We start from the raw sequence: 15,549 nt of genomic DNA, 5'->3' as shown, positions 1-15,549 counted from the left end.
AGCGCGTACCAGGCTTTTGGGCTGCACCAGAGAAAAAAAAATATTTTCGTTTTTGTACTTTTGCAAAAAAGTGTGGACAAGCCTTAAGGCTTATGGTCTCACCTTAAAGTTGCTCAAATTAGCTCATTTATACAAAAAGTGTAATCATCCCCCAAGTTCAAATGTCATTTCTCCACCTATCAAATCATTCCGCCTGGAATATTCATTGGAATACAACAAAAAAATATACGCGCATTTCAATTCTCAAACCGGCGCAATTTTCATCTTCATGCCTTTCCAATTTACAAAAAAAAAAAGTTCTACAAGGAAAAAAATACCTACTGCTTCGAATTGTTCAATCTTCTCTTCTTCATACTTGAGTTGACTTTTGTAGTCTACGCCATTCCTGTTGAAAAAAAAGTGAAAAATTGTATCATGGCAAAGGTAAGTGAATTTGTCTATTCAATAATATTAATAATTTTACATAAAAACAATCATAAAACAATGTGCCTTAAGAATTTTATGAATTATATGCAGATTTTCAAAGTTATTTTCAAAAAAAAAAATGAGGGACAGAGTTTTTTTCTAGTTGGAAAAAAAAAATGTGAAAAAATTCCACTCTACCTATCGTCGAATCGTGTGTACTTTTTCTTTCCTTTTTTTGTACTTTTGGTGTCGATTTTTTTGTAATTTTTCATAGTTTTGCTAATTTTTAATTAGAATTGCAAAAAATATATGTATTTTGGATGTAAAAAAAGGTTTTGAAAAAAGTTCTTTTGGTAGTAAGTAGTTTTTTCTTTTTTTTTCAAGGACACGAGTAGAATTCGATTACGCGCAACTCGCTACCCTCCTATTCTTTCCATCGACGAGTTTCCTATTTTCTACCTCTATACACTCTACCTCAACCGACCCGTCCTCTCCGTGAAAATAGTGAAAAGCAAAAAAAAACGAAAAGAAAAAAAAAATTCTTTGCGATTTCGATGCTTTGCTTCGTTATATTTGCTGGTTGGCCTGTTCTGTTCAGATCACAGCTGCTGCTGCTCTCATTTCCATTCTCTACTACCCTTCGCCTTCACCGCTGCTATCAGCCAACCCACCGTGTGCCACCATCCACCAACCAACCAAATAATACTCAACAACTACAGTCGACTCGTCGTCGTTGTCGTTTGCGCTCCCGTGTGGTATTTTTTCTCTTCCAATTGAAATTGATTAGTATTGTTGTTGTTGTTGTTGTTGTTTCGGGCAACGTCAACTTTTGTAAAATCTCTGTTCTCTGATGAAGCAAGGAGCAAAGTGTGTTTGCTTTCTATGAAGCAAAAGCATGGTGTTCATATTCAAATGGTTGATTTGATTTAGTGACATGGACATCACACACAATTCTACAACATCATCAACTTTCAACTCGATAAAAAGGGTAGGCAAAATGATGAATTTGTAATTTCAATTTTGATTGAAGACCGACCAAAAAAGAAAATAGGCTCTCGACTCGACTGAAAACCTGGGTATCCCCCGGACAAACGAATATAGGTAGTAGATAGGGTATAGAAGGGTGGCCTCCTTCATCTGCATTGCGCACATTTGCTGCTGCTACTGCTACTTCTATGTAGGTAGTAAGTAGGAGAGTCATACCAAACGAATTTTGCAAAATTTATTAAGTACACATCTGATCCGGAGGAGACACCAAATCGTGTGTGTTCTGTGTTCGTTAGTTCGATTCCGTTCCGCGAGCTGTTTTTCTGATTTGCTGCCTGCTGCCCTTGTGTCGTAATTTACCTATACTCACTGGTGCTTATTGTTATTGTGTTTGTTAAAAAAAAAAGTAAGAAAAAAAAAACTCACCCCTATTGCAAAGATTTTCCAATTTTACAAAAATTTTAATCCGCGGATAAAAATTCCATCTTACAAAATGCAAAATCCAATGTGACAATTATATAATCGCTTTATAGGTAGTTTCTATTTTTTTTTTTTTTGTATTACTAAAGTCTTACAGAAATACAGACTTGTAGTAGAGGTGGAGCTAGGAATATTTTTTTCTATACCAAAACAAAAAAAAAAAAATAAAAAAAAAAACTATAAATTCTTAGCTTATTAATATAGTGTTGTTCTTGTGACGTAGTTAAAAAAAAAATGTAATCTAAATCGATTTATGAATGAAAGATGTATACCTAGCTCTGGTTATAAACATTCTACTCTAAAACTAGTGCCCCAGTGCAGGTTGTTCTCTTGGGGTGTTGAGCAAAAAGAAAAAAAAAAAAAAGTCTACCTCCTCCCCTAGTTGGTTGGTTTTCTATATTTTTATTTCACTCTGTCCTTTGGCAAAAGCACATTGGTATCTTTCGTTTTGTTCTTTTTGAATTGTAATTCTTACCTTTTCCAGAATATATAAAATGCATTTTTTTTTTTTCATTTAAAATTGTGAAAACAAGTGCATTTTTATCAGTTTTGCTAATCAAATCGAAATCGCTCGACACTGTCATCGTTGACAAAGTTAATCAAAAATGGTTTTTTTTTCTGTATTGTTAGCATTTTCGTTTTTTGTTTTATTGAAAAAGTTTGTATTTTATTTAATTTTCATTTTATGTATGTCATTACGTAATTGTTGGCATTTTGTTTTATTCTTTATTTTTTTTTTGTTTTGTTAATTTTGTCTTTATGGTCTTATCGCGTTTTTTTTTTATTTGATTTGTTGTTTGTTCTTTCTTTTAATTTTTTTTTTTGTACATTATTACGATGGAAAGGAAGTAACACTTGGAAACTTGTGTCACCCCATCTCTTGAAATCATCATAATATTCAATTAAATCAAAATGACATTGTTGTGTTGATGATGATGATGAGAGATGGATATGAACAGCTTACATTTGTGTGAACATTTATTTGTATGTTCTCTATATATTACGTGTTTATTTGTAAATCTGTGGAATGATGATGAACTCTTATAGAGAGAGAGAGAGAGAGATTGTGGGGATACCTATCATTAATTTATTGGAACATCCTGTATGTTGTTCTTCTTGGAACATTATTATCATTTTCAATGTTTTTTTTTTAATAATTTAAATAATTTATCTATGAGTATGAGAATTAAAAGTTTTACAGATAACTTACAGTTTTTAATATATATAAGTACCTATTTAAACTTTCCATTGGTTATTTCGTGGCTTGCGGAATACGATTTTAAATTGATTTTTATTTGTGATTGTATATGTGAATATCTTTTCATATAAACCAAAACTTATATACTGATTGGTACAAGGACTGATTTTGAATAAATATAATCAGTTCTGCTGGCCAAAGAGAAACTGAAATTGAAAAAATCAGTTTGTGCGATTCTGTATGAAGAACGGTTTTTCATTACCACGCTTCAGAGCGTTGGGATATTACTTTGAAATTTAATATTTTTAAAATTTTATAATTCTGTAGCAATTAAGCTTGGTGAAAGTCGCGTTATACAGCACTATTCCTTAGAAAAGTTTGTGTTCAATTTAAGCCTATCCCAAATTTCACTACAATGATTGTTTAAACAAGTGGTTTGCCTCGTGCGAGCAAGTGTTCGCCTAAAAGAATATCACTTGCATGATTTAGTGCCGTTTGGATTTTGGGTTTATCCTTAATTGTAGACTGCCAACACCCATACAGGAAAATGCGCGTTTATAAGACACTAGACATTCGTTCTCCCCGGATAATAGCGATTCCAAATTTAAACTAATCGAGGAAGAAACTTTAATACAGAATAAAATTATAAAAAAGAAAATAGGCTAATGAAATTACTAATGTACATCCATGTTTGAATGGACAAAAAACTACGACTTTATTTTTTTTGTTCATAAAATACTTCATTTTTGTGGGTTATCTATAAAGTAGCTAATTTTCTTTGGGAACTTTTTTATAGTAAAATGTGCCACTTTTATGCAAACGAAAAGGAGATAATGAATAAATATAACCAAAACAGATATAAAATGAAACACTTGGGAATTGCATTCAAAATTGTTATTTTTGTTGAAACCAGAGATCAGAAATAACAGTCAACCTTTATTTTCAACTGCTTTCTCTCTGAGAGTTACCACATTACATTAAGGGGTTATACCTAGTTGTAATTTTGAACAAAATCAAATAATTATTTTTGCATATTTGTTGTCCAAAAATTTCACATTGATACTGCAATTAGTTTCGGAGAAAATAGCGTATTTGTGAAGACTTTTTAACTCAGTTTACATGGTTCCAAAAATTTAAAAACCCGTTTTTCTCGAAACTGTGTTTTCAAAGTCGGTGAGCAAAATTTCTCCTAAACGGCTGAACCGATCGGCTTGAAATTTTTACATGATCTTCTTAGATACTTTTGTCAGGTAATGAACAAAGGAATAAGGTTTTTGACAATAATTCGATTTTTCAAGCCACTTTAAAGTGAAAATTTTCGTGAAAAAAAAACGATTTTTTTTCTTTGGGGAGCCGCCATTTTGTCAAATATCTAAATTTTGACTATTCTTTCGTTTTTTAGCTGCATTCGTCTATCCTGAAAATGAATCTTTTGGTTTTTTTTTTAAATTTAAGGTGATTTGGATCAGAGATATCTTGCTCACCGCCAGACACCTTTTTTGGAGGTCGTCCAATATCCAATATTTTTTTAAATACACAGCGAATTCTTTTAATACATTAAATTTGCTCTATGTACATGTATTCTTAAAGTTTATATAATTAAATGCCTCTTCACAAAAAATCCACAAAAAAGAACGTTTTTTCGCACTTACAACTAGATATAACCCCTTAAATAGGTTTGAGATTTATTTTAGAAAAATCAAAAATTAAGGTTATCGGTTGAGATTTTTACAAAAAAAATAAATGAAAAAGGTCAACCTTTAACCGTTTTCACAGAAAATTTATCAAAAATGGTTAATTCAAAGGAAAAAGTCGAAAATGTCTTTATTTTGCAAAAATAAATATAAAAAGGATGTTTTTTTAGTTTATGTATTAACTTCAACTAATAATATACTCTCAAAGTTCTTTGACCCAAGATAATATCTTTTTTCGCTTACAATAAAATGTTAAGATGAAAAAAGTCCTTTCCATTGTGATTTGAGTCGCTGGGACGACCAATGCAATTTCGAATATTTCAGGAGACCGATGTTCTAATTGATAAATTTGCAGATGAGATTTGTTTTTTTTCTCCAACCGATAAATCTCACTGGTTGACCGAAACATAAAAAAAAAGGTTTCTGTCAGACCTTGACCGAAATATTTCTTTTTTTTTTTAATAAAGGTTATTAAATGACCTTTATTGAAAATGGCAACAAATAAGTGTTATTAAGGAACCTTTCAAAAGGTTGAGATTTATTTCTGATCTCTGGTTGAAACTTCAACGAAATCACAGTTTCGTATGTGACTGAAACATACAAAATATTTACATACTCCCATAAGGGTTGTTGTTTGAACTAAAACGTTTAAAATTTCTGATTTTTTGCATTTTTCATAGAGTATGAATTGGAACATTATTCAATCGGAGGTATTAGCAACTGAAAAATGGTTTTTATTTTTTAGATAAAACGTTGTTTTAGAAATTAAGCGAAAGCTTTGGTTATTTTCAGGCAACGAAAAGCATTTGTGGTTATTTTTTTTAATATTTTGTCTACATTCATAACTATTAACAATTAATTGTTTTATAAAACAAACTTCTCTGGCATTTAAGCGAGCTACTAACTTTAGTACAAAAAGATAAACTGAGGTTGAGTAGGGTAGAGACTCTTAAAGTAGTAGTATGTTTGGAAAACTATGCAGGCGTTTTTAATATTTTTTGCATCTTAACCCCTTATCTACATAATTTATTTCTGTATCTTTTATTTAAATCTTTTAACAAAAAATTACTTGAACAAAATTACACTTCTCAAAAAGTGTACCAGTTAAATTGTAATCAGACTCATACAAAAGTGAAAAGTTCTAGTCTAAATGTTCTTAATAGCTAACTTTAAGTTTTTGGGGTGCTGAGCTAGTCTGAATGCACGGATGAAAAATCCAAAAATCCAACTAAAACAAAAATATATGAAATAATGTTTTTCATAAGTGCTGATTATTTTTTTTTTTTTTTTCAACACACTTTTGAGCGAAAGCCAGAAGTTGTACAGAAAAATGAAAAGGAATAAATTGTTGCTGTAACAAATTTTCACCCAATAGAAGGATAAAGAATTCAAAATTTCAGTAAATTCAAAAATCTCTGAAACAATTCTTAGGAATAAAGTCTTAAGTCACAAAATTGCATTATTTGGGTTTTTGACTGAGTAAGAATAAGCTCTTTATTCTTTTAAATTTAATATCAAAAACATAAATCTGAGACAACTGCTTCATATAGAAATAAACAGCAAAAGTTATCGATTTGATTGCATCAATCTCATTTTCTGAAAAACTACAATGAAGGCTAACTTCTAAATTAAGGACATTAAATGAATGGCAAAAACAACAAAAATTTAGGGTGTCTTTGACCCCTTTATTCGATGGAAAAAATAAAAAAAAGTCACTTAACACCTTCTCATTCTCAACGCTTCAATTGTTAGTATGTAATTTTATCTTTTACTTCCTACTCGTTTTTGAAAAAAACTCACCTTTTCAAGTAATATGCACAAAAAAAAATTTATTTTACTTTTCGGCAATTTCAATGTTTGTTGGAGAATTTATAACTTCAGATTCGAGTTCAGCACCCCAAAAAAATTAGGCATACAGTTTGGCTTAACTTAAATTACATGTACTATGTATCTTGAAAACGCACTTCATAAAATAAATTCAAAATAGCTATTTCCAATACACTTCCAAAATTATAAATAAAATGTCCAGGTAACCTTTTTTTTGCCTCAAATGACTGACTTGAAATGGCAATGCTTTGTATCAACTTCATATAATAACACTCAGTACCTACCTTACCTACTTGATGAAAATATTTATATGCAAAATTGTAAAATACCATGGCAACCTGTGGATTTTCATTCGCCATAATTAATTGAATACGTTTATAATAGAATATCTTTTATTTATTCTTTTTGTAGACTTTGGATGAGACTGTTGAATAAATCTAAATAATAAAACAACAAAAACAAAAACCATCCTCATCATTCAACCAAGGAATAAAGGGGAATTCGCTGCAATCTTGACAAAAACAATTCAAAAAAACAAAAATCTTTATTGAGAACAGAAGGAGTAGTAGTTACACCACAAGCAACAAAGAATTCAAACGTGATCACTTGATAAAATAATTAAAAAAAAAAAAAACCAAAAAACAAAAATTACAACCATAACGAATAACTACAATAATCGGTAACAACAATAATATATCTTATCTCCAAGTTTTAATTATTAATATTTTTAATTAATAAAAATATAAACGAACTTAAATTAAAAGCAAAAGATACAAAAAAACAAAATCTCATTTTTAATCTTAAAAAAAAAGTTTTGATTCAAAACAAAAAAAAAACTTGTGTTCGTTTTATCAACAAAACCAGTATAATTGAATTTATTTTATTTATTTTTTTAGTGTTAATATTTCGCTTTTATTAATTTTTTTTAAACTTTACATAATTGTGTAAATTTGAGTTTCTTGTTTGTTTTTTTTTATTAATAAATATTTTTGTCGTGTGTTTAAAAAACTCTTGACAAAAAATATATACATCTGCCATTTTTCGCGGTCTATTCAAATTTTATGAGATTCTTAATAAAAATACAAAAAACAAAATATATAAGTAAATTTCCCTCCACATGAGTGTCTAAGTGTTGATATTAAAAATAAACAAAATATAAAACCAGTGATAATTGCGATTAATCGAATTCTAAGACAAATCCTAATCTAAGGCTGTTCCTCTGTGTACGAAGAAAAGCCACTTGTACGGGAAAAAATCTTTTAAAATAAATTTAAAAAACAAAAATACTAATAAACTTTTTGATTTAATTATTAGTATTTGATTATTTCCGTAAAGTTGTATTCAACTTATGGCATCAACCGACGAAATTTCCAACGGTATTTTTGGTACATTTGACAATAACAAGATAGTAGAAACGGAAACTGCTGCTCAACTATTGGACGAGGCTGTTGATAACTTGACTCTGCAAACGGCAACGGCCATGTTTAGTGAGGTGTTTGAAAGCAATAGCAAGGGGGACGAATTGGAGTCGTCCCCATTGGAAGATGCTTGTGCGTTCCCTGATGGAATGGAGAAGAATTGCAAGATTTGCTCGTAAGTTTTGTTTTCCATATAAACACAAGAAAGATATTAAAAATTCAATTGTATCTTTTTAGGCTACGCTTGGTGTCGCCGAGAGTATTGTCATGTCTTCATGTCTTTTGTGAAGGATGTTTGGCAAAGATGTTGTTGGACGAAAATGGTTCAGGTGATCCACCGCTGAAGAATTCCATTGAGTGTCCAACTTGCAAGCAAATTACTCCTGTAAGTAGACAATTAAAAATGTTACTATGGCTATTTTAAAACAATATTTTTTTTCTTTTATACTTGTTAGGTTGGTCCAAAAGGAGTGGAATCTTTGACATGCGATTACATTCTGACCAATATCTTGGATCTGTCATCCATCGAGTCTGAGATGTTGTCGTGCACCTCGTGCAAAAGCAAGGAGAAAGCAATTTCCCGTTGTAATGATTGCGCAAACTTCCTGTGCGGCGGCTGTGACAACGCCCACAAATATATGCGTTGTTTTGAGAATCACGAAGTAGTCAAGTTGGAGGACTTGCAAAAGACCGCCGAAAAATTGACTATCCATAAGCCATTGTTCTGCAATGTACATACCAGTGAGAATCTAAAATACTATTGCTACAACTGCCAAATACCTGTGTGCAATGATTGCTTGATAGCCGACCACAAGGGTTCCGAACATCATTACGAAGTGATTGGGCTTGCTGAGAAGTGTGTTCGTGTTGATATAGAAGATTTGATGAAGGAGGCTAAATCGAAGGTTCAATATTGCGATTCGGCTGCTTCCAAGTTGTCGAGTGATCTAACTGAGTTGCAATCGCAACACGACACCGCTAGAGATTTGATTGAAGAATCATTTCAAAGTTTTAAGGCTGTACTTGAGAAGTGTCGTGATCAGTCGCTCAAGGAATTGGGTAAACTGCACTCTGAGCGCGAATTGAAGATCATGGACTTGTTGCAGAATATTGAAAATACCATGGGAAAAATTGATGGAGTGTGCACGTTCACGAAACGTGTATTAGAGCAGGCTAATGCTGCTGAATTCCTTAGCATGAAGAAGCTAATATCTAAGCAATTTATAAATTTGATCAACAATACGCCAAAGTGTGATGTCAATTATTCGCTTGAGTTCGACACCAAATTTGATAAATTCGAGCAATTGGCTCATGATACATTTGGCAAATTTCGCACTGAATCGACTCCACCCAGTCCAAAGGAGAGTACACCACCACCAACTTTGCCTGGTATGCCACCATCCTTGATGACTCGCAATATAATGGCAAATAGCTCACAAAATGCTTTGGCTAGCTCTGTCACAGCTAGTAGTCCCATTTCTTTGCCAACATCGATGCAGTCGTCATTTGATGGAGATTTATCGGTTCTTGGAAATGGCTTTATGATGCCAAGTGTTTTGTCACCCGACTCACCACCACAACATTCTATGGGCGGTGGCGGTCCTCTTTCTTCCAATGGCAATGTTGGTCCTCCACCAGTTGTTGGTGTAGGCAATGGTGGTCCACCACAACCTTCGATCAGTATGCTTGAGTATAACTTGCAACGTTTGGCAAATCTGGCTGAAAATACTCCTGACGGTTTGTCTGATGCTATGGTGGCTGCTGGTAATCCATCACAGGGACAGCAAACCCAATCTATTACATTGGCTGATATTCTTTCTGGAGATCAAAGGGCATTCAATAACCTTCAAGCTCTAGCAAAACTTGGATTGAATGGCAACGGTAAGTCGTATTTTGTATTGCAACTCGATATTATAACACATTCATCACGACAGAAATTATTCTTTTCAAAATGCTTATTTTTTTTCATTTGAAATAATATTTTTTTTATTCGATTTCTAAAAAAAAAACAAGACAGACGATACATCGAAATTATAGTTTTTGAACTTAAAGTAAATCTTCTGCTTGTTTTGTAAAACTTACACGAGATCAATTTATTGCCCATGAACTAAAAATTGCTAAGTTTAATTGGACATTTTATCAACTTGTCCCAACAACAACAATTTAACTCAAAATTTTATTCATTTATTAAAATAATTTTTTGGACGCAAATTACTTCAAAACCAATTGATATTAATAATTCAATGTGTAAATGATATATCACTACTATGTGAAAATCATCAATTCTTCCACAGCCATTGTTTTTGACTTTCAACTTTTTATTTACGGGTGCGGAATGAGAGAGTGGCATCATTCTACTAACCGACTACACTCAGTCTATTTACAAGGCTCTGATAATATCGTACATCTGAGGTCATTTTTAGAAAATGAATTCCAATTCTATTTTTTAATTGAATTCTTATCTACTGCTGGTGATATTGGAATTCATCAACTGTTGCTTCCATCTGTCATTAAAACATCAACTTACTGGGACTCATGGTTTTGAGCCCAACAGCGTGCAACACTGCTTGCAAATATGTATATGCCTCAGCTTAGTTTTTTCACCATTGCCATCTTCTTCGTCGCATCAGCGGTTAGCAAGATTAATTCTTCGTTACCTTTCAGCGATGGTGTTGTTGTATGTGAATAACGGAGCCTAGGTAGACGAAAGTTTTTTACTTCCTCGAAGTATTGTGTGTCTATGATGACGTTTTGTATAATACGTCGGTGTTGAGTGTGTTGACATCACAATTATGTCAATATCGTCGCCTATGCTAGTCATTTATTAGAAATTAAAAAAATATAACTTTCTAAAAAAACTTTGCTTATAAGAAGCTATTTTTGAAAAAATTAAACCATTAGTTTTGGTCCTGAAAAAATAATTTCACGAACCAATCCGGAGAGTAAAAACAACGCTTCAAAATATTCTTTTGCATTTATTTATTTTATATTGTAGGTTATATGATGAATTTCATATCCCCCTTCCTCTTAGCTTGTGGCCACTTTAAGGTTTAAAAAACATTTGCAAGTTTTTTAAATACAAGCAATATATCTCGTGAATCGAAACTTTATAAATCTGATAGAAGAACAATAAGGTTGTTTATTTTTGAGTCTTAATACACTCTATTGTTAATAATTTCCCAGATATATTTACATACATAATGCATTAAAGTGAAAATTTTCATTAAAAATAACATTAGTTTTTTCCTATTTTGTTTAAATCAAAGTAGTAAATTAGTTATTTATTCATAGTTTCCCTTAACTAATCCAAGCCATTTTATTTCTTCTTGTATATTTCTTCTCTTAATTAAACTTTGTGTTAACAACATAATTTTATTTTTGTAATGTTCTGTTTATTGAACTTTTCGTAATAAAACAAAACAAAACATAAAAACACTGGTTTGTTGTTGGCGCTTAATAGTAGATTTTCACACAGACATGACATCTAATCAGCTTTTACCGAGTGGACCTTCACCAGGCATTGATTGTTTATTGCCAGATTTTTGCCTACCACCAGCTACATCGCCAAGTCTATCAACACTTGCTCCACTTTCCGATGAAATGAGTATCACCAATTTCCATGCAGGCATCAATGTTACTGGTAGAAACAAGGCTACCCCTATGCAAATTCGTTCTAAATTCGGATCATTGGGAACTGCCAAAGGACAATTTAATTCGCCCCATGGCTTTTGCTTGGGTGTAGATGAAGAAATTATTGTAGCCGATACAAACAATCATCGAATTGAAGTTTTTGAAAAGAATGGACAACTGAAGTTCCATTTCGGTGTGCCTGGTAAAGACGAGGGACAATTGTGGTATCCACGAAAGGTTGCTGTAATGCATACCAATGGAAAGTTTGTTGTGTGCGATCGTGGAAATGAACGATCTCGTATGCAGATATTCTCGAAGTGTGGACATTTTATGCGAAAAATTGCCATAAGGTGAGATAAAAAAAAAAAAAAAAAACCAAGTCTTGATTTTATTTCATTTGTTTGTTTATATTTTTAATTTAAGATACATCGATATTGTCGCTGGATTGGCTGTGACTTCAAAGGGACATATTGTTGCTGTGGATAGTGTTTCGCCAACTGTTTTTGTTATTTCTGAAGAGGGTGAATTGGTGCGCTGGTTTGACTGCAGTGATTATATGAGGGAACCTTCCGATATAGCAATTAGAGGTAAGATGAAACTCTCTTTTTACCAAAATATACTTTTTACCAAAATATACTATACCAAAATATATATACTATGTACATCATTAAGTTGAATATTTGAAAGTTGTAAGTCATTTAGGCTCAATTTATTCACTCTCCATTATATTTAAAATCTCCATTTAAAATTATAAATCTGTCAAATCGCATACAAATTTTAAAATTGCTCTTTTTAAATGGTGACTTTAAATTTAATGGAGTGTGAATAAATTGAGCCTTAGTTCTTAATTATTTCGTCGCTCCAAAAATTTCTGAATTTTCTTGCAAACCGAACCAAAAAAATCTATCTTTAATAAGTTTAACTGCTTTGGTTTCTTGAACTTTTTTTTTAACACATAATGAACTAAGAATGATTTATCTATGTTAATGTATTTAACAAATTTTTAAATGTCTCACAAGAAAAAAAAATATTTTTATTCCAGACAACGATTTTTACGTATGTGATTTCAAAGGACACTGTGTAGCTGTTTTTAAGGAAGATGGAGTCTTCCAATATCGCATTGGAAATGAAAAAGTAACCTGTTTCCCAAATGGAATTGATATATCTAATGCAGGTGACATTTTGATTGGAGATTCTCATGGAAATCGCTTCCATGTTGCTTGTTACTCACGAGATGGCGTTTTACAGTCAGAATTCGAGTGCCCACATGTAAAGGTAGGAAATTTTCTCATCTTATTAATATTCATAATGTATATGAGTATACAAGTATTATATAAATAAATACAGTGAGGCTCACTTGGTTTAGATACATACAAAATATTTTATAATTTTTTTAAACAGTCAGAAGAGTTTATGAAATATTTAGAAGAAATATAATATCGCCTTATTTTTCCGATTACGTCCTAATTTGAAATCGTTTTATAATATTTTAGCCTAAAATTCGTAGTAGAATAATTTGTAATAATGCTCAGCATTTTCTACGCAAAGTAAAAGTGCCCACCAAAAAATATAAATAATTACAGCCGATTTTGAAGAAGTGAGTTGATAACAATTGTAGCACGAATTTGCGCTTGGATTCTGTGAAGAAATGTCGGTTAGAAAATAAATAAGTGTAGCGTTTGGATGAAGAAGGGGGTAAGTGACATTTGCAACATTTCGAGATATAAGGACTTAAAGTTTTTTGTTGAGAACTTTTTTCGTATTCCAATCTTAATAAAATTGAATAAACTAATAAAACAAGAAAAATAATAGCTTTTTAACAATGTTACTCTTATTTCAAAACAGTAGCTTGGTATATTTAAAAAAACAACATTTTTCAGTTTTTAGTTTTTAGTAACCCTTTTATACCAAAAATTAAAGCGCTAAATAAGAAAATACTAATCGTAGCGTGACCTAGATTAGACGGAAATTTAAGTTTTCGCAAGACATCCTCATTTTTCAAAACCGAAAATCGAAAAAATGTCACTTACCCCCTTCTTCATCCAAACGCTTCAAGTGTATTACAATACAAAACTCACAGGACGCACATGAATAAAAACCATTAATAACGCCTAGATAGGATATGAAACTTTCTTGCTCTTGCCTTCTTTAATTACATAGTATAATTTGTTATTTTAAAATATTTTATCTGTCGTATCAAATTATAGGAATGAAATATGCAAAATATTTAAATGTGTCTTAACCAAGTAACGCCCATTGTATTTTAACTGAAAGAAAAAGAAATGCAAACGCCGCCATTATTATTTTATCTAGGTTTCTCGATGCTGCGGTCTAAAAATAACATCCGAGGGCTATGTTGTTACCCTAGCCAAAAATAATCATCATGTTTTAGTGCTTAATACTCTTTATGTTCACTGATTGAAAACAAAAAGTCAATTAGCGAACTTAAACAACTTCAAGCCAAATCGATAAATTTATCATAAAATTTTACTAAAACAAGAACAGAAAAAAATATATAAAAAAAAAAACGCTTAAAAAATACTACTACTACTACAAAAAAACAAACAACAAAGACGCCGTGATCCCTGATGAAGAAAACAAACAAAACTAGAATGAAGAAAAACACAGTAAAAAACGTATCAAGAAATACAAAAAGAAACAAATATTTTTTTGATCTCCTTAATTTTTTTTAATATTTACAATGAACACACAATAATATGGAAAAGCAAAGAAAATATCATTTTTTTTTTCTCTTAAAAAAAAAACAAAAAAATAACTCTGAAGCTAACGAACTTGATATATTATTTATACATTAGAAAAAAAAAACATACCATTTATAAAATGTTAAATATTTTATTATATTCCTTTTCCGTTTTAATAAGGCTGGTAATCCAAGACATTATTTATGCGTTACTATTTTAATTATTTTAACTTTATTTTTTTAAATAATAATTAACCGTACGCATATTTTTTCAATACATTTATTTTTTTAGTCAGTTTCTGTGTATTTAATTTTTTTTTATATTACAAATGTACAAAATGTTTTTTTTTAACCTATTAGAAAAAAAACAAATCAAAAAAACAAAAAAAAAAAACAAACGAAAACAATTTCTGTTTAAAAGCATTTCTGATAAAACAGGAATAATTGAGAAATGAAACAAAGCAAAAAGCATACCTTCAAGTCATTTTTTTTTCAATTTATTTTAACAGACAATTTAACAACTCTAGTTATTAATTAATTAAATATTTTTTTTTTTTTTCATTTTAATATTTAAGTATTTTTTTGTTTGTTCATTGTTCACTAACATTTCTTTTTTGTTATTAACTTTAGTAATAATGTATTTTAATTGTACCAATTCCACGCGCTTTTATTCTATAAGTTGTGTTTTGTCAAACAAAACTATTTTTAGTCGATATTTTTACTTTTTTTTGTCAATGTTAGCTTAAAAACAAAACAAAAAAACATACAAAAATCAATGAGATATTATAAAAAAAATACAACAATAGCGATGAAAATTTATATGAAATTTAACATTTTTTGTTCTCTCAAAACATTATGTATTTACAAAACATTTTTTTTTTCTTTCTAAAATATTATAAAAAAGTAGTTTTGTTTTTTATAATTTTTTTTTTAAATAATTCTTTTACTTGTTGTTTTTTTTTTAATTTTATTTACTATTTATGCGTTAGAATCTTCATATTATATATGTATACAATTTATAATTGTTAACTGTTCCACCTTTTTTTTTATTATTATTATTAACGTATTTACAAATGAAAATTAATATAAAAAAATAAAAAAAAAAAACAAAAAAAAAATAAATTTTTTATTATTTTTTTTTACTTGATTTTGATCAAAAAGTAATAAACCTAGTGATAGATTTTATTGATAAGAGTTTTTTTTTTTGAA

General features: G+C 30.4%; 1 protein-coding gene across 6 annotated transcripts; it reads left to right on the top strand.

Moving 5' to 3' along the window:
* The first annotated feature begins 288 nt into the window (after nt 1–288).
* On the top strand, nt 289–14,298 carry LOC129910641 (B-box type zinc finger protein ncl-1-like). Of its 6 annotated transcripts, XM_055988096.1 has the most exons (9): nt 289–423; nt 7,003–7,270; nt 7,906–8,184; nt 8,247–8,394; nt 8,465–9,890; nt 11,470–11,989; nt 12,063–12,226; nt 12,682–12,914; nt 13,953–14,298. In XM_055988096.1, the coding sequence occupies exons 3-9, from the start codon at nt 7,940–7,942 to the stop codon at nt 14,055–14,057; spliced, it is 2,841 nt and encodes a 946-aa protein (XP_055844071.1). In that variant the 5' UTR covers nt 289–423; nt 7,003–7,270; nt 7,906–7,939; the 3' UTR covers nt 14,058–14,298. The 6 variants fall into 6 exon arrangements, with proteins under 6 accessions (XP_055844071.1, XP_055844070.1, XP_055844074.1 ...); XM_055988095.1 differs by lacking the exons at nt 289–423; nt 7,003–7,270 and adding an exon at nt 7,505–7,833; XM_055988099.1 differs by lacking the exons at nt 289–423; nt 7,003–7,270 and having other exon boundaries at nt 7,505–8,184; nt 11,548–11,989.
* Nucleotides 14,299–15,549: the final 1,251 nt, after the last annotated feature.

This window comes from Episyrphus balteatus, chromosome 2 (assembly GCF_945859705.1).
Source record: "Episyrphus balteatus chromosome 2, idEpiBalt1.1, whole genome shotgun sequence".
NCBI lineage: Eukaryota > Metazoa > Arthropoda > Insecta > Diptera > Syrphidae > Episyrphus > Episyrphus balteatus.
The sequence above is the reverse complement of the archived record's forward strand: the minus strand, read 5'-3'. Positions and strand labels throughout refer to the sequence as shown.

What these genes read in the sequence shown, in the direction of transcription:
- LOC129910641 (XM_055988096.1), top strand. Translation starts at nt 7,940, where the DNA reads ATGGCATCAACCGACGAAATTTCCAACGGTATTTTTGGTACATTTGAC. An exon ending in CTTGCAAGCAAATTACTCCT is followed by an intron (nt 8,395 to 8,464) that starts GTAAGTAGACAA and finishes TATACTTGTTAG; the next exon opens with GTTGGTCCAAAAGGAGTGGA. An exon ending in ATGCGAAAAATTGCCATAAG is followed by an intron (nt 11,990 to 12,062) that starts GTGAGATAAAAA and finishes TTTTAATTTAAG; the next exon opens with ATACATCGATATTGTCGCTG.